This window comes from Oryx dammah, unplaced genomic scaffold (assembly GCF_014754425.2).
Source record: "Oryx dammah isolate SB20612 unplaced genomic scaffold, SCBI_Odam_1.1 HiC_scaffold_2, whole genome shotgun sequence".
In the NCBI taxonomy this organism is placed as follows: Eukaryota; Metazoa; Chordata; class Mammalia; order Artiodactyla; family Bovidae; genus Oryx; species Oryx dammah.
In genome coordinates, this window is record NW_024070186.1 from 55,615,250 (window position 1) to 55,642,212 (window position 26,963).

At 35.2% G+C, this 26,963-nt stretch overlaps 1 protein-coding gene across 1 annotated transcript in view; it reads right to left on the reverse strand.

Annotated features, from left to right (window-relative positions):
- BCHE (butyrylcholinesterase) overlaps positions 1-10,886 on the reverse strand; it is a 75,841-nt gene extending 64,955 nt beyond the window's left edge. Inside the window, exons 1-2 of the mRNA XM_040248216.1 lie at positions 10,644-10,886; positions 2,756-4,280 (exon numbers count right to left, since the gene is read on the reverse strand). Coding sequence (XP_040104150.1) covers positions 2,756-4,280; positions 10,644-10,758 — 1,640 coding nt within the window. The 5' untranslated portion in view covers positions 10,759-10,886. The remainder of the gene's footprint in view (positions 1-2,755; positions 4,281-10,643) is intronic.
- Positions 10,887-26,963: the final 16,077 nt, after the last annotated feature.

Consider the following 26,963-nt stretch of genomic DNA (forward strand, 5'->3'; position numbering starts at 1 on the left):
TAATTACAATTCTTATTTCTACTTTTTACTTTCTTTATGTGTGATTTTGGGGTTATATGGGAGTAAAAATCTGTAGTTTCCCAATCTAGGCATTACTGACATTTGGAATGAATGATTTGTTGCTGGGGGACTATCCTGAGCATTGTAAGAAGTTTGGCAGAATCCCTGGCCTCTATATAGCTAGTAGCCCACCCCAGTTCCAGAAATGATACTCAAAAATAACTCCAGATATTGTTAAATGTCCTTGGTACTGAGAGTGGAGGCAAACCAAGGGGGAGCATCTCCCTGGGAAGAGAATATCAAACATCATGTTTGTGGGCAAATGAATGTGAGTGAATTTCCAAACCTGACACATAAACCAACTTTGTTATCATGGAGTTTATTTAATCATTCTAAGCTTCTGTATTTATTACATAGGTATACTTTTAAAAAATATAGTGCACACCAGGAGATTAACATTATGTTTGCCATCAAGTCAAATCTCAACACATATGACATATTATTATCTCTGTCTAACTGTGCAAGCATGGACTATAAAGAAACTCACTGGTTAAAATGGTATTTTGCTGAATGGTATCTATGGCTTAACTACATTAAAAAGTTTACTTTAATCTTTATGGTTTTTATCTTGTTCATGCGAATTTACTATTATAATCAAAATTTGTCAACATTCATTTATTTCCTATTAAAATATGCTAATCATATAAGTAAATTAGGATTATACAATCTTTTATTCTATTAAGTATCAAATATTCTCTTCTTTGACCTGTTGCACTCGTTTGCCATAGATATGACCATTACTTCCCCTGGTTCTCAGTGTTCTCCATTGTGAAATAAGAAAATATATATTTCTTGATGATTTAAACATGTAAGATATAAAGTCTTTTAAAAATTATAGGCATCAATAATTTGAAGAAACATTGATGTTTCCCTTAAATTCCCTTAATAGTCCCCTTAAAATATTTATAATTTCTAGAATTGTCAGACAGAATTAAAAACATATTCAAGTGATTTAATGTGGATTAAAGCCTTGAGGGAGAAAACAGAATGAAATATACATAATTCTAAAGCTGCTCTAGAAATAAGATGTTCCTTGTTAAGCAGAAATTTAGGCTGATGTTGAGAAGGTGTAACATATTGTACAGCTACAAAGAAAGTTTAACTTGTTCTTACTGAATCTAAATATTTGTTAAGTGGGACATACACCAATGTCAGTACTTCAATAAGTATACAATAAAACCATAACTTCTCTCTCAAGAAGTTAGTTCTTAGTCTAGTTTAGGAGGCTCAGAATACAATGAAAGATAGCATTTAGATACATGACTGTCAATGGTTTCTCTGAGAGTGTAAAACAGGTCTGAAGCAATTACAAATTTTAGAATTAAAGATACTCTGTATGAAACATGTAATTGGTCAAAACTTAACGCAATAGTAGGACTTGTGTCATTACAAAGGAGAGAGGTAAATTTTCTAAACAGGGCACACAGCAAGAACAGGCTCTAAGGTGTAGTTAAACTTGAAATCTTTGATATTCATGAGATATCTCCTCTACCAAGGAAACAGGTACTGAGGAGAATGGGTTGTAGCAAGGTTACAGAAGCATCTTAAGGCCAGATGGAAGAGTTTTAGCCTTATATACAGTGAATAAGTGTCAAAACATTTTGAGAGGAATTATAAAATACAGGTAATTTGTAGAAAAATACAGATAATAACATGAAGCATCAACATAATGAATTCTAAATGGAGGATGGAAAAGAAAATCAGAAAGAAAATCATTCCCAAAATTCTTTTTGATTATAAAGATAGGATGACAGATTAGATTAATGCATCAATCAGTTTGTGAGTTTCTATAAGCATTTTTCAAAAAAAGAGATGCGCCAATTTTTTTTTTTTTTTTTTGGTTAAACTCACTGATACAAACTGTTTCAGTGTATAAAATTCAATTTGAGGTTGAACACTATTACAAAATCCTTATTTTTTATACACATGAAGTATTTAAAAATAGAAAATATATTGATATTAAAAGAGCATTTTTCTCTATTGAAGAGATAATATCACAATATTTGTAACATATGAGGGAAAATATGTTCTTTTGTAGCATCTCTTATTATGTAATGTCACCCTTGTGACTACTCAAGTGCAAAACAGCTTAGCTAAACAAGATGAGCCTTGCAACTCTTGTTCAACAAAGGTTACCTAAAACCTCTGAACAAACACATTAAGGAATAAAAAAAATTGATAAAATGTCAAATTCTGTATTTTGAGTAATGTGAGGGCCAACCCTAACACCATCCTTCCCTTTGATTTTCCTGTGATGGTATGTCTTTCTTTGTGCATCAGGTAACAGTGTACCACTGCTTAAGAGCATGAGCAAAAGAGAGATATTCCTGCTCCTTCTTAAACATGTGAATGCTGTGAACTTTTACGCTGAAAAATACTTGACAAGGTGGACATCTTGTTCGCAAGGTGGACATCTAGTTCCATACAAACTTTGGTGAACGTTGTTAGAGTACTTTATGCTGCTATGGAAATGAAATCAGAAAATATTTTTCATAAAATTCTTTGATTATTTCTTTTAAGCACTCTGATGCAAGGAACTGAAATGTACTACATAATGAAAAACAAAACCAGCTTAAAGTGTGAAGAGAATAAATAATCAAAATGTTTCTGTACCTTGAATGAAGTCTACACAGGGGACCACGCAAAGCTAAGCAAAACCAAACAAACAAAAACAATTACAAAAATTGGCACTTACCCATATTTTGCAAAATTTGCCCAGCGTTTCATAATGGACCTACTAAAAATTTCCTCAGCTTTTGTGTAATTAACTCTTCTTTCCAGTGGTAAACCAAAGACAAATTCGATCTCATAACCATGCATCACTCCCATCCATTCTGGCCAAGGGAGTTTGGAGGATCGGTGCTCAAAATAGTAGAAAAATGCATTGTTTCCCATATCTGAGAACTTTTTGGTGAACTCCAAAGCAGGACATATGATATTATAATCACCAACAACATCATCCAAGGCCTCGCGGTAGTTTTCAGCTCTCTGATCATCTAACCAGTCCATGTAGTGGAAAAGGATTGATTCCTTTCCAAACTCACTCACTCCTGGAAAAAATATTTTTAAACCTTCTTGAAATTCCTTTCTAGTTATAATACTGTTGTTATCTTTGCTGAAACCAGGAGCACCATATACTAAAAATGCTGTCCCTTCGTCTTTATTAACACCCACCAAGATCTGGGTTTTTTTGAACTGTCCAAGTTGGAGTAGTGTGTCTGGCATGTCAGTGAGAAAATCGCCATCCACAGTGGGACCAAAATTTACTGATAAGAGCGTACCATAGGGGACAACAAACACTTCATGAAGAAGAATCTCCTGGGGCTCTTTATTTCGAAGACATTTGATTGTCTCAGTGTCATTTTCTCTAAAGCAACCAATAAATTTAGCTAAAGTCAATGTTCTGTTCCTAGCTTCATAAAGAGATGTCACTGCCCAAGGGGCATTAGAAGATCCACTTTGCAGAATAGCTCTAGTAAACAACGGGTGGCTTTTAGGAGAAAGTAAATGAAGGCTAACTGAAGCTGCTCCTGCACTTTCTCCAAAGAGAGTTACACTTTTAGGATTTCCACCAAAGGCTGCTATGTTTTTTTGGACCCACTGAAGAGCCAACTGTTGATCAAATAGACCCACATTCCCTGGTGCCTCAGGATTTCCTGGTAAAGCTAAGAATCCAAGGGCACCTACTCTATAGTTCATTGAAACCACAATAACTCTTTCAACCCGTGCCAGAAACTTGCCATCATAAACATGCAAAGATGATGTTCCAGTCTGAAAACTACCACCATAGATCCATATCATTACAGTAGCATTTTTTGGTTTAGGTGTTGGAATCCACACATTCAGATATAAACAGTCTTCACTGAGGTCAGTGTTTGGGTTCCACATCTCCGATCCAAGGAAGCCTGGAAAACTTTGATCTGTGTTCTGATAACAAGAATTTGCATATTTTGTGGCATTCCAAATATCAGGCCATTTGGTCAAGGATTGTGGCTTTTTGAATCGTAGTCTACCAAGAGGTGGCTGTGCATACGGGATTCCAAGAAAGGCTGTTACTGTGCCACCAAGTACTGGCAAGCGCATCCCCCTGACTTTTCCATTCTTGGTGGTAATTATGATGTCTTCTTCAGTGTGTGACTTCTCAAAGAGTACCCAGAGCAGAAGGAACCGTAAGACAAATCTGAGGTATATGACTGTACTCCGGCTCTGCATATTCGTTTCTGCAAGAAAGGTAAGCAGGAAGTTTCAACAGCTCCATGCATCTAATGTTATATTTTATTGATGATAATTAACTAAAATTTAGCAGTTCTTATTAATCCTGTCAATTATGAAAACTAATTAATCTCTTACTGTTACAAACAATAGAAAATGGTTGGACATATTTCAGTTTTCAATTTAGGAAAAAAATGAGTGAAATGGAAAAGGAAAAAGAAATGATTTCAATTTGAAGAGATTCATTTACAAACCTCTGTAAAAAAGAGAGATTTAGTATTTTAAGGAGAAAATTTGTCCAAGGCATAAGTGTGTGTGTGTGTGTGTGTGTGTGTGTGTGTGTGTGTGTGTGTATGACTTTACCAGGCATTAAGTGGCAGTCTATTTATGACCAGATATAGTAGATTAAATTTCTACCTTGGTTAAAGGAAGAAATACAAACTCACATATTCTCTGGAATATATACAGTTCTAATCATGGCTGACTGGCTCTTGACAGAGCTGTGAAGTAGGTTAAGAAACTCTAAGGATCTTCAGACTTCTATTACTGTCTTTTTCTGTTTCCACAGTCCCATCTGGGGTCCCTTTTGCCTTAGTGGTTTTTTCCTCTGTACAACTATAAGCATAGTGTAAGGTCAGAAGAGAATTTGGACAAGCAATTCATAAAATGTTAAGTAAAAAAAAAAAATACAATAGCTGCCATTAATCCTACAAATTGTGAAAACAAACAAATCTGCTACCACTATAAAGGTCTACCAGAAAAATTAGATAGAGAAGACTGAATGTATACCAATCCTTTGGAACTGAATAACCGTGAAGGATTTTTCTACCTAAATTATATTGTCAGTGAAGAGACTGGCTGATAATGTAATGTGTGGATGAAGAAATCAATTTAGAAGAAATTTTACAGTCAGAGATGACTCAATACATGTCTTAATCTATTAATTTATTAAAGCATATGCAACTAGGGAGGTTAAATGTGTTAGCATGATCAGATTTGCTTATATTTTGGTAGTGGACAGTGAAATCAGAGGATTAAAATTGAGGAATTACTGGGAAAAGCAGGGGAAGCAACAGTAATCTTTAATACCTACCAAATCATCACTATTTGACATTTCATGAAATAATATTTATTTAATAATATGAAAAGAACATTTGGGGAAATCAAATTTTTATTAAAAATTCATAATGCACAGTTGAGTTTCTTTTCAATAAAAAATTTAAATCACATTCTGAAACTCTAAGTGACAAAGGATAGAAAAATGTAATGCAGATATCATCTGAAAGAATTAATATCTTCATACCACTGAGAAAAAAAAGAAAATCTGATTAAAGTTGTCAAATACAAACACTGATTCTCATCCATAAAACAATAGCAAAGTTCCATACATGTACAAAATGTTTTCTTCATTATGTTTTGAGAGTGTAATAATAAATCCAAACTATGTGCCCAAGAAACTAATCCTGTGAGCACTGAGAATTTGTATTAGATTTTTTATATTTTTTCTTAAATTTTAAAATGTCCTAGAAGGCAGTGATTTAGGCACTACCTATTAAGATAACTGTCTTAGATCTATGATCCTTATAGTTAATGAGCCTCATTCACCACTGCTCACAGGACAGTTAGTAACCAACAGGTATACACTATTTTGTTCAGTGTACAGTACTTATAGATGTATATCCATTTCTACTGCTATCTCTGTCTCTTTGTCTATGATTATGGCTATGTCTATATTTATATATATTTATCTCTAATTCTACTTATATCTGCATGTTTATGCATATATACACATATATATTTATACATAATGATTGCTATAATAGTAAGGCTTTAAGAAAGCAAGCCATGAGATTTTTTTTATGCTCTCAATTTTGAAATAAATGACTCTGTGTTATTACCAATAAAATATATTATCAAAGTATATAATATTTTAACTGCATGTATACTATTATGAAATTTAGATATTATAGTCAAATTAAATATATTTTTTAATAAAAATAATAAATATAATGTCATGCTATATACTCTTGCCTGGAAAATCCCATGGACAAAGGAGCTTGGTAGGCTACGGTCCATGGGGTCGCTAAGAGTCAGACACAACTGAGCGACTTCACTTTCACTTTTCACTTTTTGCATTGGAGAAGGAAATGGCAACCCACTCCAGTGTTCTTGCCTGGAGAATCGCAGGGATGGGGGAGCCTGGTGGGCTGCATCTATGGGGTCACAGAGAGTCAGACATGACTGAAGCGACTTAGCAGCAGCAGCAGCAACAACATGGTAATATAAAGATGCCTGTAAACTTGACACTTGAGGCTTCCCTGATGGCTCAGTGGTAAAGAATTTGCCTGCCAATTCAGGAGCCCTGGTTCGATCCCTGGGTCAGGAATATCCCCCGTAGAAGGAAATGGCAACCTACTCCAATATTCTCACCTGTGAAATCCCAAGGACAGAGGAACCTGGGAGGCTACAGTCCACTGGGTCACAGAGTTGGACACAACTTAGTGACTAAATAGCAGCAGCAGTAGCAAATTTGACTCTAATAAAATTTTATATTTCAGAGAGTTAGGAGTTTTAGAGATACTGCTAACACATACTACAGTTTTATTTTTCCCCCTTCTGATAAATCCTAAGACATTTCTTCTAAATTGGAGGTAGGCATTTGGCCTAGCTCAATCAATCTCTACTGAGTCTAATAAAGATTATATTCGTTTTGTTTGGTTTATATAAACCATATAACAGATCCTGATAATTTTTGGTTTCTGACAGTTTTCAAACTTTCATTCTATTGTTTATTAATTTTATTCCATAGTGAATATAAAATTACTACCAACATATTTTGTTTTTGTATGTAATTAATAAATATAATAATTTTCATTGCATGTATTATGAAAGGCTGCTATAACATCTAAAAGGTTGTAATAACATTCCATGTCACTTAATTGATTTATATAAGTACTTGTATGCTTTTATTTATATTTTGTGCTAAGTAGAACTTAATGTTATATAATATGACTTTTATGAATTATTATCTTTCTTTTTCAACAGTGATATCCATGAGTCATCACCTTGGTATTAGTAATATAAGTACTTACACCTTGTAATTGTAAACAATGTAATTAGTAACATTCAATCATATAAGACTGTGTTTGTAGCAAGAATGGCAATATAATTCTAATTCACCTTGGTGTTAACCTGTTGGAGTACATTTTAAACACTATATTATTAAATCTAGGTGTTAACATGAACATATATTCTATTTGCATACTTATTATTAGTGTAGGCTAATATGTTTATTTTTATTTACATGCATGCTAAGTCACTTCAGTCATGTCCAACTCTTTGTGACCCTATGAATTGTAGCCTGCCAGGCTCCTCAGTCCATGGGGTTCTCCAGGCAAGAATACTGGAGTGGGTTGCCATGCCATCCTCCAGGGGATCTTCCCAACCCAGGGATCGAACTCTGGGTCTCCTGCATTGCAGGAGGATTCTTTACTGCTGAGCCATTGAAGTCCTTTATTTAAGTAAGAATGATTATTTTTTTCATAATCTAGTATTCTCTAGTCTAAATGCTGTACTGTAGTTTTACCATTAAGAGATGTTTATGTGTTTAATATACATTATCACAAGATTAAGCAATCAAAAAGTAGACAAAAGAGATTAAAAAATGTTATTGCTCTGTATCTCTAAGTGTTTGTTAATAATTAAAGTATTTAATAAAATTTCATTTATTTCATCCTATAAATTCTGTTGCAAATTGACTACTGGTACATTAAACAATTTAAATTCTGAGAACACATAACATGTTTATCACAAAGAATGGGGTAAATTTTCATACCAAGGACACAGGAGTAAATGAATTTAGAAATACTCAGTTTAGATCAACTAATTTATTGTAATAATATTTAATACTTGATTAAAGGCAGAAGTTTTGTTTGGAATTGCAAAAGAAAATTGATGGGAGTGGGGAAGGAGACAAATCTGGAAAATAATGAATACTATAGTGTTCCAATTTTATCAATGCTCCAGGATATCAAAATCTACTGGCAATTTTGGGAAATTATTCTCAATTAAAAAAAAAAAAAAACTTTCAAAATTAAAAATGTAAAAGTTTATTTTCTTCATTTTGCATTTTTAATTCAATTTTGAAAGTAGTATCAAAATTCCTTGACTAGTTTTAAAAGTATGCAATGGTATAAGATATGAGTATAATAAAATTATTAGTATAAAAAGCTGTTTATTTGCTATATATTTGTCATAATTGGATATCAACCAAATTTTCTAAATAATTGGGCAGTCAAGGACTTATTAAAGGATGGTCAAGCAAAACCTGTTAATAGTTTTCACTGAATGTAGTTTTCTTGTCATTTTAAAAAAGTTTTAGTAGAATATATACTTCTATATAAAAATAAAGACTGTTAAAATGGTAAGAAAAGAGCCATCTAGATAATATGGTCTAGAACAAGGGCCACTAAAATGTAGATAGTCCAATTAAAACAACTGAGCCTTTATATCAAACCTAAAAATCTTGTTTTGTTGTAAGCTAAGTGAAGCAGGAAATTAAGGAAGTCTGTTTATAAACTACACCATTGTCTTCGAGGGATCCTTCAGATACCCAATAGACACTAAAAGGATGTATAGATAGAAGACACTATATTAGGTATGAAACACAGATCTATAACTTTCCTCAATAAGGAAAAAATTTTACAAACTTTTTATTGTGTGAATAATTTGAACATTTAATATTAGATATCTTGGGTCTTCTTGCAAAGTTCAATCTGTTCTTAGGCTGACATCTATTCATTTATAATTCTTCATTTGGAACAGTTAAATTTTGATAAGAATGAGCAGATTTGGGCAAGAAAACATTAAAATGAAGACAACATATAATTTAAGCATGTATTATTCATTGTTACCATGAAATAAATCAAAGCAGAAATTAAATCTGTAAATAAGATATCATTTGCTTATATTTTAAAAGCTGAAATATAGAGTATATCCCTATATTTTCTTTTTTTAGCTTTCTTTTTTTTTTTTTTTAATCTGAAAATATACTAACACATTTACAGGAGACTTGGAAATTACAGAACAATGTTATGTATAGTTCCACTATTTATTACAAATTTTTGTTTCAAATAAATATATTTAGATTTTTAGTTGGAGTTCCACCAAATATTTTCTTATAATTAAAAAACTAAGGACAATAATATGTCTAGGAGAACAAAACAGAACTTTGAAAATTCAATTAGAAATATAATTTGCATCCAAAAGACCACTCTATTTCAAACACACAGAGAATTCTAAAGGTTGTCATTTAAAGTAAAAATCATTCTTTAAAACCTCATGCTTATCCTTAATAACTACATAAGTGACATATAATTATATTTATCATAGCTATGAGATAGCTCATATTATGGAAGGCATTATACAGACTAGTAACAGTAACTCCTGAGTTTATTATCATGCAATATATTCATAAATAGTTGGAAGGGATAACTTTATTTTTTTTAAAAAAATTACAAATAGAAATCATAAATAGAGAAATAATTTTGTTCACATTTCAGTTCACTTTTAATCATTCATATGGTTTTATAAAAACTCAATGCTTAATCCTCTGGTGAAATAAGAATTGATATCAAAATAAAGGTAGATTTAAAAAATTGTAGGATGAGCAGAAAGTGTGCATTTGCTATTATTTCTATGATAATAAAAATCACAAATGTAAGACTTTTCTATAAATACACATATTAAAAAAGAGAATAAACAGGGCAAACTAGACAAAAGTTTGTAAATCAAATCAAGAAATAGATCTTTCCTTTTATACAAAACAAACTTAGACCTTTCTTTTGCAAATTGATTTTGTTAAAGTTTCAAATGGCAAAATGTTAAGTACTCTGTAAAACCAAACAATAAGAGAACTATTCATTTCAGAAAAATAGAAAGAAAAATAGAAAAAAGAAAAGAAAAAATAGAGAGAGTAAGATTGGTCAAGAAACACTTCTGTTACTCTTTTAAGGTGATATTCACCAAACAGAGCATTTAAATGTAAAACACAGCATAAAATGTTTTCCCTTAGAGGGTGCATTAGGAACATACAGTACAGTGATACCATTAACTGCTACGGTCCTTTATACAAAGTGGAACAAATTCATTATTTCCTTAAGCAGTTAAATGAACTCAGTCTGTGTTCCCTGAAGAATCAGAAGACTTGATGTATGTGGCTGCTCCCTTCATCTGTCCCATTTCCAATGACTGCCTCCCACAGAGCACCAAAGGGGCACAACAAACATGTGAAGGGATCGCATTCCTCCTACAGAATGAGCTGCAGGGTAACTTCCATCTCTACAGGAAGACGTAAATTCAGAGCAACTTACCCGACTCACTGCAACAAAGATGATAAAGTTTGCAAGGAGTGGAAATCATATAATACTTCAGGGAAATGCAGTATGCAGCTGCTTCTCCAGCCTGTAAATTGGACTGCACTGACATTACAATCAACAGTTACTGACAAAGCTCGCGAGAGTTGGCAGCGGCAACTTGATCTAGAAGCAGCCGATCTTTACTTTCTGACATCTGTTCAGAGGCTAATTGTATGAATGCTGTAGTGATTCATTTACAAAAGTATTACCGGAGTCGTATTTTACGATTGCAGGCACTCATCTAGAGTGAAGAAAAAGAAAGCTACAGAGCAGATGCTGAAATTGAACAGAAAATACAGAGGGTTTTTTGTTTTGTTTTGTTTTTTTAATCGTTTGTTTTCATTTTCTTTTTAAACACCACCAGAACTTTTAAGGTTTTATTCTCCTTTATGGAATCTACATTTTTCTCATGCTGATTTTGATTTAAATATAATATGTTGCTTTAAAGAAATGTTGTTGAAATTGTTGTACCTTCAATCTGTGTCAAGCACGTAGCTATGTTATTACTGTTGTTTAGTCCCTCAGTTGGGTCCTACTCACTTTTGCCACCCCATGGACTGTAGGCTGCCAGGCCCCTTTGTCTATCGGATTCTTAGGCAAGAGTTCTGGGGTTGGTTGCCATTTCCTTCTTCACATATAAGTTATAAAGGAGTGTAAAAAATTAAATAGGAAACTAATTATTCTATAGATAAAACTATGAAAATCAAAAGACTAGTTTTATTAGTGAATGAATGTGATATTGTTGTAGCCACGCATTCCGGGAAACAATCTCACTCAGAAGGACAATGCAGATAATGGAGTGCAGTTTATTACACCGGCGGGCCCAAAGCAGAGTTTCCTCTTAGCCAAGGACCCTGACCAGTTTTTCTGAAAACTTCATATACCCTAAGTGTGTGTGCCCAAACCCATCCCCTCAAATTCCCTGAAACTAGTCTGAACAAAGGAAAAGAAAGATACAATCAAAGTTAACCCATGATTCATATGCCTTAAGCCTAGGTAGTTAACAGTGGACAATTATCAACAGGCCTGTGGTCATACCCCAACAAGCATAATAGAATTTATGATTCTATTCGGTTACACAGATAATTAGATTATTCTTTTAGGCAACAGAGAGTCTAGCTATGAGCCCTGGGGTTCCATCCAGGAGGCCTGTTTTTTCAGTTGGTATGTCGTTTCCATAGATACTGGGCATAGAGCTCAAAGTCCACAGTCTGGCCCAAGATGGACTCCTGCTTTCACGATGGAGCCTGGTCTGTTTCCTCCTTCAATATGTATGTCCTTCCAGCCCCTACAGCCCAACATCCATGTAAATCATACAGATCTCAGCTTTAATAATTTCCTAATTGGGGACCCTGCAGGCAGCCAAGTGTTATAAGAAGCCACAAATTTTCTGCTTGAAACAGGGAAAATGCAATACAATGAACATTCATCACTATACTTTGTAGAAAAACACACTTGTCAGCTGAAACTGTGTGAATTCTCAAGGATGTATATGCGTCTTTCAACCTTATCTTCCCTGACTTGGCTTTTCGGGCAAATGAAAAACTACATAAAAAAAATTTTTTTATGAACCATTTAATGCCTGACTTCTCAATGCAGTTATATTCTTTGTCTCCCACAAAAGACCACTTTCACTTTTAAATATCTCGCTATGGGGCTTGTCATGGACTAACCAGTAGGCATGTAATTGTGGATAAGCCTATTTTTTGTTTTTAAAACATAATGTTTAAGATTTTAAATATGCAAATATAAGAATTATCATCTGTTATTAATATTATCTTGTATCAGTCATCATAATTGACAGCTTACATAACTTGTTTTATTTTATTTCACCAAATATATAAGTTAACTATTACTAATTGCATTTCAGATGAGGACACTAAGGCTCTTAAATATCAGAAACTTGGCTATATATATTTTTTACCACTAGTAGGAATTGGCATCAGAATTTTAACTTAGATTTTTCTGATGTCATTCCATGTCAACTGTTTCCAAGATACTAACCAATTTGGCCTTTTAAAATAATCTTTTCTGGGAAATTTGCTCCTTAGGAGGTATTTATTAGACAATGAATTTCACAGTCACAATAAATACAATGATTTATATTGTATTTAGAATATAGTTTATGTAATGACAATCTAGTAACACAAAAGTTACAGAGTAAATGGTTTATCTAAAGGAATAAAGATTTTTTTCAAAAACAGTACACTGACAACGCAGAGAATAGTAACGTGATGGCATTTTGTTTAAAATATAGTCATTCTAGTAATCCATGTGGAACAGAGTTCATTAGTTTAATATATGTGCCTTTTTTTTTTTCATTGAAATGCCAAATTTCTTCTCTCCAACACAGCTGCACTGTTGTTCAGGGTTAGCATGTGGTTGATCTTATTTTCCTTCAATTATTGAGTGATGTTTCTGATATTAGCAAATATAGGAGAACATTCTGCATGTAATATCAACACATCACATGAAAATATATCAGATATTAATATATTTCATTTTCATCTTTAAACAGGAAAGTAAACAAAAAAATCTTTTATCCTTATATCTTTAACACATGTTTAAACTGGCTGACTAGCAATGTCAACTGATAACAAAATCTGGCAATTTTTTCTCTTTTTATTTCATTTACCCTCACCGTTCTTCAGACATGCCATCCTATTTAATGCATCATTTCAGTGCATTTCTTTTTCCTGTCTTATTGGAGGTTTTATTCATTTGTGGCTCAACATATAGCAGCTACTTTACTTCTGTGATGCCAATATTTTTTCACACTTATACAGCAAGAGGACTTGGTCACACAAAATGAATTTTGTTTCAAGGTTATTTGGCAAGGGTTGTTCTATTACCTGACAGAACCCTTGAGGGTTCATGATCATACTATTAAATGTTGAGACTGCCTCCTAAGTAATGCTGCTCAAATACCACAAGAGTGTTGAAATGGTGCTAATACCACTCAGGTTTTGCAACCATGTATGCTGAAGGTCTGGCAAGGCAACATTATGGTCTTAACTGAACATTTTCAGTTAGTCTATCACACAGACGTTTTACTTTTAAGGTTTTGTTGTTACTTAATTACCACTGATCTGGTTGTTTTCTAGATAGCAGCTCTGAAGGAGATTTGACATAGTGTGGGAAATAGTAATACCACATTATACATTAATCTTCATTAGACATACTCATGCTATGAAAATGCCCTAATCTTTCATTAATAGTTTCTTTTTCACAAGAACAATGTCTTCTCTAAAAAAATATGGGTTACCAAAAAATACCCAACGTTTTATGTATCACAGAGATGGAAAAGGTCATTTGATGTATTCCATTCTACTTTTTTCCATACTGTCCATGGGGTGATGTCCATGTGTGGAGTCTTCTCTTGCAACAACACAAGAAAAGACTCTACACATGGACATCACCAGATGGTCAACACCGAAATCAGATTGATTATATTCTTTGCAACCAAAGATGGAGAAGCTCTATACAGTCAACAAAAACAAGACCAGGAGCTGACTGTGGCTCAGATCATGAATGCCTTATTACCAAATTCAGACTGAAATTGAAGAAAGTAGGGAAAACCACTAGACCATTCAGGACCTAAATCAAATCCCTTATGATTATATAGTGGAAGTGAGAAATAGTTTTAAGGGACTAGGTCTGATAGATAGAGTGCCTGATGAACTATGGAAGGAGGTTCGTGACATTGTACAGGAGACAGGGATCAAGACCATCCCCATGGAAAAGAAATGAAAAAAGCAAAATGGCTGTCTGAGAAGGCCTTACAAATAGCTGTGAAAAGAAGAGAAGCGAAAAGCCAAGGAGAAAAGGAAAGATATAAGCATCTGAATGCAGAGTTCCAAAGAATAGCAAGAAGAGATAAGAAAGCCTTCTTCAGCGATCAATGCAAAGAAATAGAGGAAAACAACAGAATGGGAAAGACTAGAGATCTCTTCAAGAAAATTAGAGATACCAAGGGAACATTTCATGCAAAGATGGCCACAAAAAGGACAGAAATGGTATGGACCTAACAGAAGCAAAAGATAGTAAGAAGAGATGGCAAGAATACACAGAAGAACTGTACAAAAAAGATCTTCACTACCAAGATAATCATGATGGTGTGATCACTCACCTAGAGCCAGACATCCTGGATTGTGAAGTCAAGTGGGCCTTAGGAAGCATCACTACAAACAAAGCTAGTGGAGGTGATGGAATTCCAGTTGAGCTATTTCAAATTCTGAAAGATGATGCTGTGGAAATGCTGCACTCAATATGCCAGCCAATTTGGAAAACTCAGCAGTGGCCACAGGACTGGAAAAGGTCAGTTTTCATTCCAATCCCAAAGAAAGGCAATGCCAAAAAATGTTCAAACTATGACACAATTGCACTCATCTCACAGGCTAGTAAAGTAACGCTCAAAATTCTCCAAGCCAGGCTTCAGCAATAAGTAAACCATGAACTTCCAGATGTTCAAGCTGGTTTTAGAAAAGGCAGAAGAACCAGGGATCAAATGGCCAACATCTGCTGGATCATTGAAAAAGCAAGAGAGTTCTAGAAAAAAACATCTATTTCTGCTTTATTGACAATGCCAAAGCCTTTGACTGTGTCGATCACAATAAACTGTGGAAAATTCTGCAAGAGATGAGAATACCAGACCACCTAACCTGCCTCTTGAGAAACCTATATGCAGGTCAGGAAGCATCAGTTAGAACTGGACATGGAACAACAGACTAGTTCCAAATAGGAAAAGGAGTACATCAAGGCTGTATATAGTCACCCTGCTTATTTAAATTATATGCAGAGTACATCATGAGAAATATTGGGCTGGAAGAAGCACAAGCTGGAATCAAGATTGCAGGGAGAAATCTCAATAACGTCAGATATGCAGATGATACCATCCTTATGGCAGAAAGGGAAGAGAAACTAAAACGCCTCTTGATGAAAGTGAAAGAGGAGAGTGAAAAATTTGGCTTAAAGCTCAACATTCAGAAAACAAAGATCATGGCATCTGGTCCCATCACTTCATGGGAAATAGATGGGGAAACAGTGGAAACAGTGTCAGACTTTATTTTGGGGGGCTCCAAAGTCACTGCAGATGGCAGCCATGAAATTAAAAGAAGCTTACTCCCTGGAAGAAAAGTTATGACCAACCTAGATAGCATATTGAAAAGCAGAGACATTACTTTGCCAACAAAGGTCCGTCTAGTCAAGTCTATGGTTTTTCCAGTGGTCATGTATGGATGTGAGAGCTGGACTGTGAAGAAAACTGAGCACCGAAGAATTGATGCTTTTGAACTGTGGTGTTGGAGAAGACTCTTGAGAGTCCCTAGGACTACAAATAGATCCAACCTGTCCATTCTGAAGGAGATCAACCCTGGGATTTCTTTGGAAGGAATGATGCTAAAGCTGAAACTCCAATACTTTGGCCACCTCATTGGATGAGTTGACTCATTGGAAAAGACTCTGATGCTGGGAGGGTTTGGAGGCAGGAGGAGAAGTGGACGACAGAGGATGAGATGGCTGGATGGCATCACTGACTCGATGGACGTGAGTCTGAGTGAACTCCGGGAGTTGATGATGGACAGGGAGGCCTGGCGTGCTGTGATTCATGGGATCGCAAAGAGTCGGACAAAACTGATCGACTGAACTGAACTGAAGTGATTCTACTTTTTTAAAAAAAAAACTATGTACATAATTATAATCAGACATATATAAAACAATACTTAAGTTATTAAAATTTTCCTTATTTTAAAAATTTATTTCATGTTAATAATGTTTATTAAAATGTTTTAATGACTTAGTGATACATTATCAATGATTGTACTACAATTTCTTGCACCATTTGTTTCTTTTATGATGATAAAATAATTTGCAAGCACTACTACTTGCAGACATTGTTCTAAGGACTTTGAAGATTATTAAGTCATTCAAAACTCAAAACCGCCTTTTAAGTAAGTACTATGATTATCCCTATTTTTTGGTTAAAGAAATTTAGTCAGAAAGCATTTTAGTAACTTACCAAACATCATACAGGTAATGAAAGTATTATCTAATTTTTAAAATGTAAAACTCACAATTGGCATTTTTGCAACTTTTGTTTATTTTCTTAATCTATTTTCCCAGAAGTGGAATAAGTGAACATAACTAGTAGAATGTCGTTAGATTTTTTGTTATGTTTTGTTTTATTTTGTTTTTGGAATTTTCTGAGGCCCTCAATAGACTGTTGACTAAGAATAGCCTTTCAACAATTCTGGCAAAAGGAGAAATATTCTTGATAGGAATAAATCTGAACAAGTCTCTGAAGTTAGGAGACTAGACATTCATCTCTGGATGTGGCAAGGTGAGGTATTTAAAGGTAAATTTCTTGACAGATTTTAAAAGTTTCCAGTCCTACAAACAAAATAATTCTTTGAGTTTGGTGACACCTAATACTAGAAGTGCCTGCAGGCAGTTCCTGTTTTATCCTGCATGATAAAGCAAAGATCTCTTGGAATTAAGGGAGAGTGAATAATGGGAAGTCTGAACTAACTCTATGCTATTTAGACCAGGATACAGGTAGTTTGTGTAAAATGTTATGGAAAGAGGCTTATAAGCTCCCAACAATTTGATTACAATCTAGAAGGCTAGACTCTTAGAAGATAATTAAGATCAATAATAAGCCACAGCTTCTGAGGAAATACCAAGCCCAATTTCATGGAATTTGTAAACAAAAAGGATCAAAGTAAAGAAATAAGCTCTAAAACTAAATTACACAGGGCTTGAGCAAAGAAAGGAGATATTAATTTTTTAAACATGAAAAGAGAGAGAAGCAGTACCTTTCTTGTCTTATAATCTTATTTATTGAATAGGCCTAAATTTAGTCTTACCAAGCCCTTGATTAATCTTGGTTCTATGCTCAGACAAAAAAAAATGTACATTAGCAAGCCACTGGATCAATCTTGGTACTCTTTAAAAATCCTGGGTTCAGATTTTTAAACTAGCCTCCTATGTGAGACAGACTCAGGAAGTTCAAAGACCACACCAAGTGGCAGAGGCCGGGGTCCTGACTCCTTAGAAAATTGTTATCTTCTCATATTTATGGTTTATCTTTTTCTGTCTCAGTTTTGTTCAGTTCAGTCGCTCAGTCCTGTCTGACTCTTTGCGACCCCATGAATCGCAGCACGCCAGGCCTCCCTGTCCATCATCAACTTCACTCAGACTGGCGTCCATAGAGTCCGTGATGAGATCCAGCCATCTCATTCTCTGTCATCCCCTTCTTCTCCTGCCCCCAATCCCTCCCAGCATCAGTAATGAGTCAACTCTTCACATGAGGTGGCCAAAGTACTGGAATTTCAGCTTTAGCATCATTCCTTCCAAAGAAATCCCAGGGTTGATCTCCTTCAGAATGGACTATCTACTTGTATGTAATTACACCTTTTACTTTAGCTAATTTGGAAAAGCATCAAATGTAATATTGTATAGTCTACTTTCAAATAAATACTATTTGAAATATATCTATTTGAAATACTATTTGAAAGTCTATCAAATAAATACTCTTCACCTTAATTTCATTGCCTGTGTATTGTTTTTACAGTATACTATAATTTACTAACTCATTTTTTTTTGTTCTTGTAAAGTTAGATTTCTTTAAACTTATCATGGGAATAGTAACATAAAAATAGGCATAACCAATGTAGATATTTTTATACATTTCTTATTTTTCATGGAATAATTAAATCAGAATTCTCAAAAGGTACATGGACTTTTATAGCTAAGACACATATCACCAACTATGTCTACAAAAATATTATCAATTTATATTACCACTTGGAGAAGGCAATGGCACCCCAATCCAGTACTCTTGCCTGGAAAATCCCATGGACGGGGGAGCCTGGTAGGCTGCAGTCCATGGGGTCTTGAAGAGTCGGACACGACTGAGCGACTTCACTTTCACTTTTCACTTTCATGCATTGGAGAAAGAAATGGCAACCCGCTCCAGTGTTCTTGCCTGGAGAATCCCAGGGACGGGGGAGCCTAGTGGGCTGCCGTCTATGGGGTCACACAGAGTCGGACACGACTGAAGTGACTTAGCAGCAGTAGCAGCAGCATATTACCATTGGCAATCTAATATATCTGCTTTATGCTTAAAAGACAAATGATAATGTATTTTCCTGTTTCTCCATTTCACTTGATAAACTACAACTTTATATTTAACTATTTTGCTGTTACTGTGATCAGCCATGTGTTTATCAGTTTCCTGAAATATACTATTTTAATTTAGACATAATTTGAAAACACTGTAAAGAACTCTCATATACATTTACCCAGATTCACATGCATGCATACTAAGTCTGTTTAATCACGTCCAACACCCTGCGACCTTATGAACCGTAGCCTGCCAGGCTCCTGCGTCCTTGGGATTCTCCAGGCGAGAATACTGGAGTGAATTGCCATGCCCTTAGGGGCTTCCCTGGTGGCTCAGAGGTTAAAGTGTCTGCCTGCAATGCGGGGAGACCTGGGTTCAATCCCTGGGTCGGGAAGATCCCCTGGAGAAGGAAATGACAACCCACTCCAGTATTCTTGCCTGGAGAATCCCATGGACAGAGGAGCCTGGTGGGCTACAGTCTACCGGGTCCCAAAGAGTCGGACAGGACTGAGCGATTTCACTTTCCTCCAGGGGATCTTCCTGACTGTGGGATCTAATCCTTGTCTCTTACATCTGCTGAATTGGCAGGCAGGTTCTTTACCACTAAAGCCACCCGGGAAGCCCCCAGATTCACTGCATGCTACTATTTTGACATATTTTCAATATCATGCTCTTTCTTTATGTGAAATATATATGTATGTGTATATATTGACATATTTTTCCTGAGTTATTTCTGTGTTATTTGCAGGCATAATGCTCCTTTATCTTTGAATACTCCTTTAAGATATATGGAAATTCACCTGCTGCAGATACAAGTGAATTCGATCAGCAGTGTGATAAATATAATAAACTAAATAACCCTGCTATTGAGGGATGAATCCAATTTAGAGATGGACAACAAATATATGTAAAAGAAATAATATGTTAGAAACAAAGAGTTAACAAACTTTGGTGAAATTGGGTCAGCCAAGAATTAACAACTGGTATTAAAATTATTAAGTATATGATTGATGGAGAACTACATATTTGATATTCCTTAGAAATCACATATATTACATTTAGAATTTCATGACCTAAGCAGATGGTCAAATTTAAGGAATATTGAGAACCAAACAGGACCTAGTCCATCTAAAATTTTTTTAAATTGAATTGCATTTTTTATCATTAAGCTTGAAGATCTGGCAAGTAAGTAAGTAAAGTCACTCAGTCGTGTCCGACTCTTTGTGACCCCATGGACTGCAGCCCACCAGGCTCCTCAGTCCATGAGATTCTCCAGGCAAGAATACTGGAGTGGGTTGCCATTTCTTTCTCCAGGGGATCTTCCCGACCCAGGGATCGAACCTGGGTTTCCTGCATTGGTGGCAGACTCTTTAACCTCTGAAGATCTGGCAAAGTTTGTATGAAATAAAGAAAATAAATGAGCAAAATTAATTATATCATAATAAATAATCCAGGAACTTCTGAAAGTGGGACAGTCTATCGTGGTTATTTCAACAAAATGATAAAGAAAGTTTCTTTGTAAGACTGGGCCACATATAAGGGACATTATCAGATGCAGAGAGCATAGTTCAGGCTAGGAATGAGTTTGAATATCAGAAAGGATATTTGGGGGGTCAATTTTGGAAATCTAAATAATTCTGGCTATTAGATTAGATGAGAATAACTGTGGTAAAAGGTCTTGATTAAAAGAAGTAGGTAGTAGTATACTATGAAAAAATCAATTCCTTTGTGGTGTGTGTACACACAAATATACACAGAGAGAAAGATTTGGAAGGGTAAACGTTAGAATATTAATGTTGGTTATTACTGCCTAGTGAATGTATGCGATATTTCTAAACGTTTCATTGCTCTATTTTCCAGTTTTCAATAGTGCAAGTGTACTATTCTTATCATATATATATATATACAAAGTCAAATTTAAATAAATAGCAATCAAAAATTTCACTTTGCACTTCATTTTAAGGTGATCTAACAAGAGACTTTATTTTGTGCTAATTGTTCTAGAGTATTGGGAAGAGGCAAAGCCAGCCATGTGATACTGAAATATTGAAAAAATATAAACTTTATGAAAAACAGGGGCAATAAAAAAAAAAAAAGACAAGTTGTAGTTTGAAGAAGCTGGAGCAAAGAGATTTATGTTGAGGTTGGTTAAATAAGATGAGAGGCAGATGAAAGGTAAAGAAAAGGGAGTGATTTTGGGAGTCACCCTGAAGAGTAGAAAGGTGGGGGAGTTATGCACATAGGAAAGACTTAGGAAGGCAGATATTTGTGAAGTGTAAATCCCTCCTGAGAATCTTCAAATTGTTAGTAGGGACTAACATTGATTTTTTTAATGATCCTGGAGCAAATGTATGTGTGTGTAGAATAAGAGAAACACTGGCTACAAGATTATGCAGAGCTGGACTTGAAAAAAAAGAGAGAGATTTATATAGTATATAAAATAGTTATGCTGTGCTATCTGTGAAGTTGGAAATTGTAACACTTTGCTCTCTTTCTCTATTTCTATAGCTTGAAAAACTTCCTAATTTGCCGGTAACATGCTTAAATAAAAATAAGCTTTTTATTAAACAATTTTGATCATTCTAGTAGCACATTTTGGAGCCATCTGAGACCTCTGCAACAAGAGTGAAAAAAAGAGAGATGAGTGGCATCTTCCCCAGAATGGTCTTGCCTTCATCTCCAAGGTAATCTCTCCTCAGTCTTGTATTTTGTCTGAAAATCTTCTGTCTTCTATGATACCTCCTTTTCTGCTTTTTATTTGAAACTTATTTCTCTAGGATGACTTTGCAAAGGCCAAATTTCATCTTGTATTTACAGAGAAATAGAATCGAAAGCCAGAAGGCAAAATCTCTGGACTGCTAAGATGCACCTCTGTTTTTCAACTGCTGACATTCACCTCTGTTTTTCAACGAATGTAGTGCCAAATTGTCTGACTAATTAGCAAAGCACTGGATTGCCATTGCATTATGACAGTTACTAAATATAATCAGGCAACTAGTAATAAATCTTGCTACATTACATCAATACAATCTGTATCTTAATATTGCTTTTCGGTCTGTTCATATACGGTGATCACATTCACAGAATTATTTTATCATACAAAGGAATTTTATTCAGAGTATATGCCTAAGTATAGAGAATGTTGTTTTTCTGGCCAGTAGAAAGCTTATATTAAAATAATTTGTTGCCTCCAAGTAATGGTTCTACCTTTGACATTCTCCTTAAATCCATCAGACAGAACTTTAGTTCTCTGTATAATTATTCCAATGTCAAATTTCTGACTCTGTTGAAACAATCAACATGACACAAGTCGAAACATGACTTGAAAGGACAATATGTTTGTAGCCTTTACAGAGTATTCTTTTACAAATATATACAAACATCTAAATTATTTTTATACTAATTGTTAAAATTATGGATGTATAATCTTTTATACCAGAGGATGAGATGGTTGGATGGCATCACCAACTCAACAGACATGAGTCTGGCCATGCTCCAGGAGTTGGTGATGAACAGGGAAGCCTGGTGTGATGCAGCCCATGGGGTTGCAAAGAGTTGGACACAACTGAGCAACTGAACTGATAAGCTTTCATAAGCCATATAGGTGGATACAGTAAAGACAGTAAGAACTTTCAAGAGAGACTATATATTCCTGCTTTGTGTATCTCATTAAATGTATGGAAAAATCACAAAGAAATGTATGGAAAATCACATAATGAATTATATCATGGCATAGCTCTATTTTATAGTTTATAAATATGAATAACCAGAAAACATTTTGATTTCTGTTTTACTCATTCTTTGTTCCCCAACCAACAGTGATCAGAGTCTGGATCTTCTTACTTGGTCTTAGAGAAATAAGAAATGCCCCAACCTCTGTTATTATAGCCCATCAGTAGAGGATTTTCAAAAACAATATCAAACTATAAAAGGAAGCATAAGTACATTTACGGGCAGTCATGAGGAAGGTTGGCCGTATCCCAAGAATCTATTACTTTTGAAGTGACGATGTGTATAGGAGGATGGGTGATTAGTCCTCCCCTTATTCCTCTTTCTTTTGATCTATATCTCTCAAACAGTAATTTTAAAGTGACTATTATACTCAGTGATTACTTCAGTTAAACTCATCTGAATGAGCCGAGGTAAGTGGTCAGAGAAAAAAGAGAGGAAGTGCTTTTAGAGTAAATACCTTACTCTTGTTCTTTCCGTGTTAATTTTTTTGTGTCACTCTCCTCCTACATTTGTTTCTAAAATGCATAGTCATTTGTATATGTTTGTATTGGCAGTACTTTGTAAATTCCTTGGCACATAGTATTATTATTATATACTTTATAAAAATTTGGTAGTTGTTTGAATGTATAACTAAATGTATAAATGTACAAAATATTTAGACTGTTTTTTCTCAAAAAACATTTTAAATGTACAGTGTGCCTATTACTCTAAAAGTTTCATTGTTACAATCAGAAAGTACACTGCTTTAAAAAGAAGAAATGTTTCACATATTTGGGAATAACTTTTGAAGCCATTCATCGATTATTGATGGTTACCTCCTACAGGGATTTGCCTGTACCTTTCCCCATGGTATTTTCTAAACCAGTTGTTTTCCAGCCAGATATAGCCAATGGAGTGATTTATTTGAAAGTTAGGCATATATCTTTTGTCTAAGGAATAGAAAATCTGGAATGTCATATTCAGGGAGATTAACTTGAACTAATCACACACATTCCCACATCAGATTATGCTGATTTTGGTAACTATGAAACACGGTAATAGAGACTTCCTGGGCTGTACATCATGTGTATAGTTCATATGTTTTAGTGATTATAATTGAAATCAACACCTGACTATTCTTGCATCAAGGAAAATTGTGTACAATTTCACTACATCCAAGCTTAACAACAGCCAATTATCTGTGATATTTTGAAAGTAAACTATTATCAGTATTTTGAGAACATATTAGTAAGCACCTTTTTTTTTCTTGAATCTTACAATATTTATGGGACAGCTTTCTCAAATTGCAGACTTATACTTTGCCTGGGACACTTTTGGTATCAGCTTGCTTTCTCTGCATAATTATTAATAGTGCTGCCTTTTATGCTCAGAAATTTGAAGACAAGTTATGGAGGGCTCCGCTGAGAGATGAAATTGAGTCCATAAGAAATGTTGCACATATATCTAAGTGAGAAAGAACAAATATGAGCTCAGAGTTTTCAGTAATGTCACTTTATGTAATGACATATATATCCCATCCAAGTAAAGAACAGTATCCTTTTTTTTACGAGGTCACTCTGTAAATAAAGCAAGATCTTCAAAGTCTCATTAGAGTGATTATTTTTCATCCTATTTTCTCCCAGGCATTGCCAAGGCATTTCTTCACCATTAGGATAAGACCGGTATGTGAAGGATTTATTGACTGTATAGTCTGGATGGTGACATCGTGATGAACACAAACTCTGCTTCTTGCCACTCACACTTCACTTTACAGTGTTGCTGCTGTGCTTAGCAACAGAATGCCAGATGGCACGGAGACATCAATTGATTAGTGCTCAAGAACAATGTCACCTACCAAAACAGGCTACAGACAAATTGACGAAGACAATGCTATGTTTGCAGGCCTGAATGAAGAAGCACTTTAAATAGATTTATGGCTGCATTTTAAAAATGTGGGCAATTTGGAAGTTTGTCTTTGTAGGATAAGGCTGCAATCTTAATTATATAACCATGCATGTTTGCCGGGATCTTTTTTTTGGTGCTTTACCCTTTTTATTGGTCTATACATCTAGAAAGATAACATATAACATATTAAGGCTCTCTATTGTCTGCCATTGCAAATCCAAAATTATCCAAACTCTCTTTTTAAAATGCATCCTTAGCCACCTTTTTGTGGCAATCAGTGAACATTTTAAACTAGGGCCAGAAAGAATGGCCAATAGAAAAACTGCCTGAAGAATTCTGGAATTCACAAGCTGTCAGCATGAGTTATCTGTTAACAAAGAATGTTTTTTATGAGTAAGTTTGTTTTTATAGAAGGCATTCATTATCTCTTTTGGCATAATTTTATGTAGCATATCTTGACCTGTTTGCACTCAGACCTTGGCTACATGCTGCATTGGCCTTGGAAGTAGATGCCACTATTTGAAAAACACACAACCAGGTTACTCAGCTTAGTTACGATAAATAAGTCATACTGATTTTTCAAAATTTTTCCTGGGAAACTTCTTGACTGCTGTAGCCTTCCTCTCAAATTTATCTGAAGAGATGCTAGTCAGATAGTGAAAATCTTACTTCAACAAATGCAGTTTATTGCTGCTTTTATAGACACATAGATTACCCATAACTGTTGTTTCAGATAGTCTGCATTTACTTAAATGCCAGTATAACGTCTCTTTGGACACAAAATTGACCTACTTATCTAAGATGTTGCAAAAGTGCCTCACTTGCTGTGAGAGGCAGCTTCACTTGGAAGACCTGAGATTTCTGGAAAAGAGAAGCCCATGGATTCTGACTCCTTCTGTGTTTGGTTATGTATTTTGTGTTTAGTTGTTCAATCCTGTCTAATTCCTTGCAACCCCGTGGACTGTTGTCCCCAGGCTCCTCTGTCCATGGGGATTCTCCAGGCAAGAATGCTGGAGTGGGTTGTTGTGCCCTCTTCTAGGGGATCTTCCCAATCCAGGTATCAAATCCAGGTCTCCCTAATTGCAAGCAGTTTCTTTACCATCTGAGCCACCAGGTAAGCCCAAGAATACTGGAGTGGGTAGATGATCCCTTCTCCAGGGGAACTTCCTAACCCAGAAATTGAACCTGGGTCTCCTGCAGTGAAGATGGATATGTATTTTAACTCTGACAATATAACTTGGTTATCTATAGCTGACCTCATTGCCTCTTGGAACACACATACCTGCTGATGGTAGAGATAGAGTACTGGCCTCTGCATTTGTTTATTAAATTTGATTTCTTCTGGTTGACAATAGTTCCTTTTACTTAAATATTCTATCAATTTAAAGTTTGAGCACATTGTCAGAGCTACTTTGTGCTTCAAATGGTCTTCTCATGACTTTCCAGTTTGATCTTTTGGTTCAAAGTGAAGTTTTCTAATCTCTGCAGAAGGCATCATCCATAAGCATCTTCTTGTCCTCACTAAACACTGCCCTGGCAGTCACTCCTAAATGGATCCTCTCAGGAACACCAGGTCCATCCTGGTTTTAGACTATCAGCGTGGTCCTCATTCATGATGGCTAACCCAGATCATGAGATTCCTGGATTCTTCTGCTCCCTTATTCAAACTTGGGGTCTCTTGCAGATCTCAGATCCTCAGCCTGGCCACACACTCTAGTAGTGAAGAAGACCCTCTGTAGCTCATGCCTGCTTTAGGCAAGCTCTCAGTTAGATCCCTGTGCACCATCTCCAGCTCTTCTTCTGACTAGATATGTCTATGAATGTCTAACTGCTACTTCTCTTCTTACATGATGATAATGTGCTGGAGAGAGCAAGTCTTTTCTTTCGGTTTGCTCTTTGCCCTATCTTGCAATTGTTTTCTCTTCCCTCATCCTGAGTGGTGGTGGAGTGGCTTTTGTCCCTTATCAGAACCCTGGATGTGTGCTCAGTCACCTCAGTCATGTACGACTCTTTGCGACCCAGTGGACTGTAACCTGCCAGGCTCCTCAGCCCATGGAATCCTCCCAGGCAAGAATACCTAAGTGGGTTGCCATGCCCTCCTCCAGGGGTTCTTTCCAACCCAGGGATTGAACCGCATGTCCTGTGTCTCCAGCATGGCAGATGGATTCTTTACCCCTGAGCCAATGGGGAAGCCCTATTGAGGCCTTAATGAATATCTTAACAAGTCTTCTATTCTCTATATTTATGTTACAGCCAATACTCACATGTTTATATCTTTTCTAAGTCACAGAAAACTGTCCTTATGTCATTTATATACTATATTCACCCTACACTTGGCTTTGGCAAAAAGCTGTGCTTAGACTTCTCATTTTATCTTGATATTTGAAAAGAAGCTTCTAAAATGTGAGGGAAAAGGAATACCAAAGTCAATTATGTTCATTAGATTAAAAGATTATCTAATTTGAAACTCAAAATTGATCAATAAATATTTAGGCTATATTTGAACTTCCTCTGATACAATGTATGCCATTATTTTA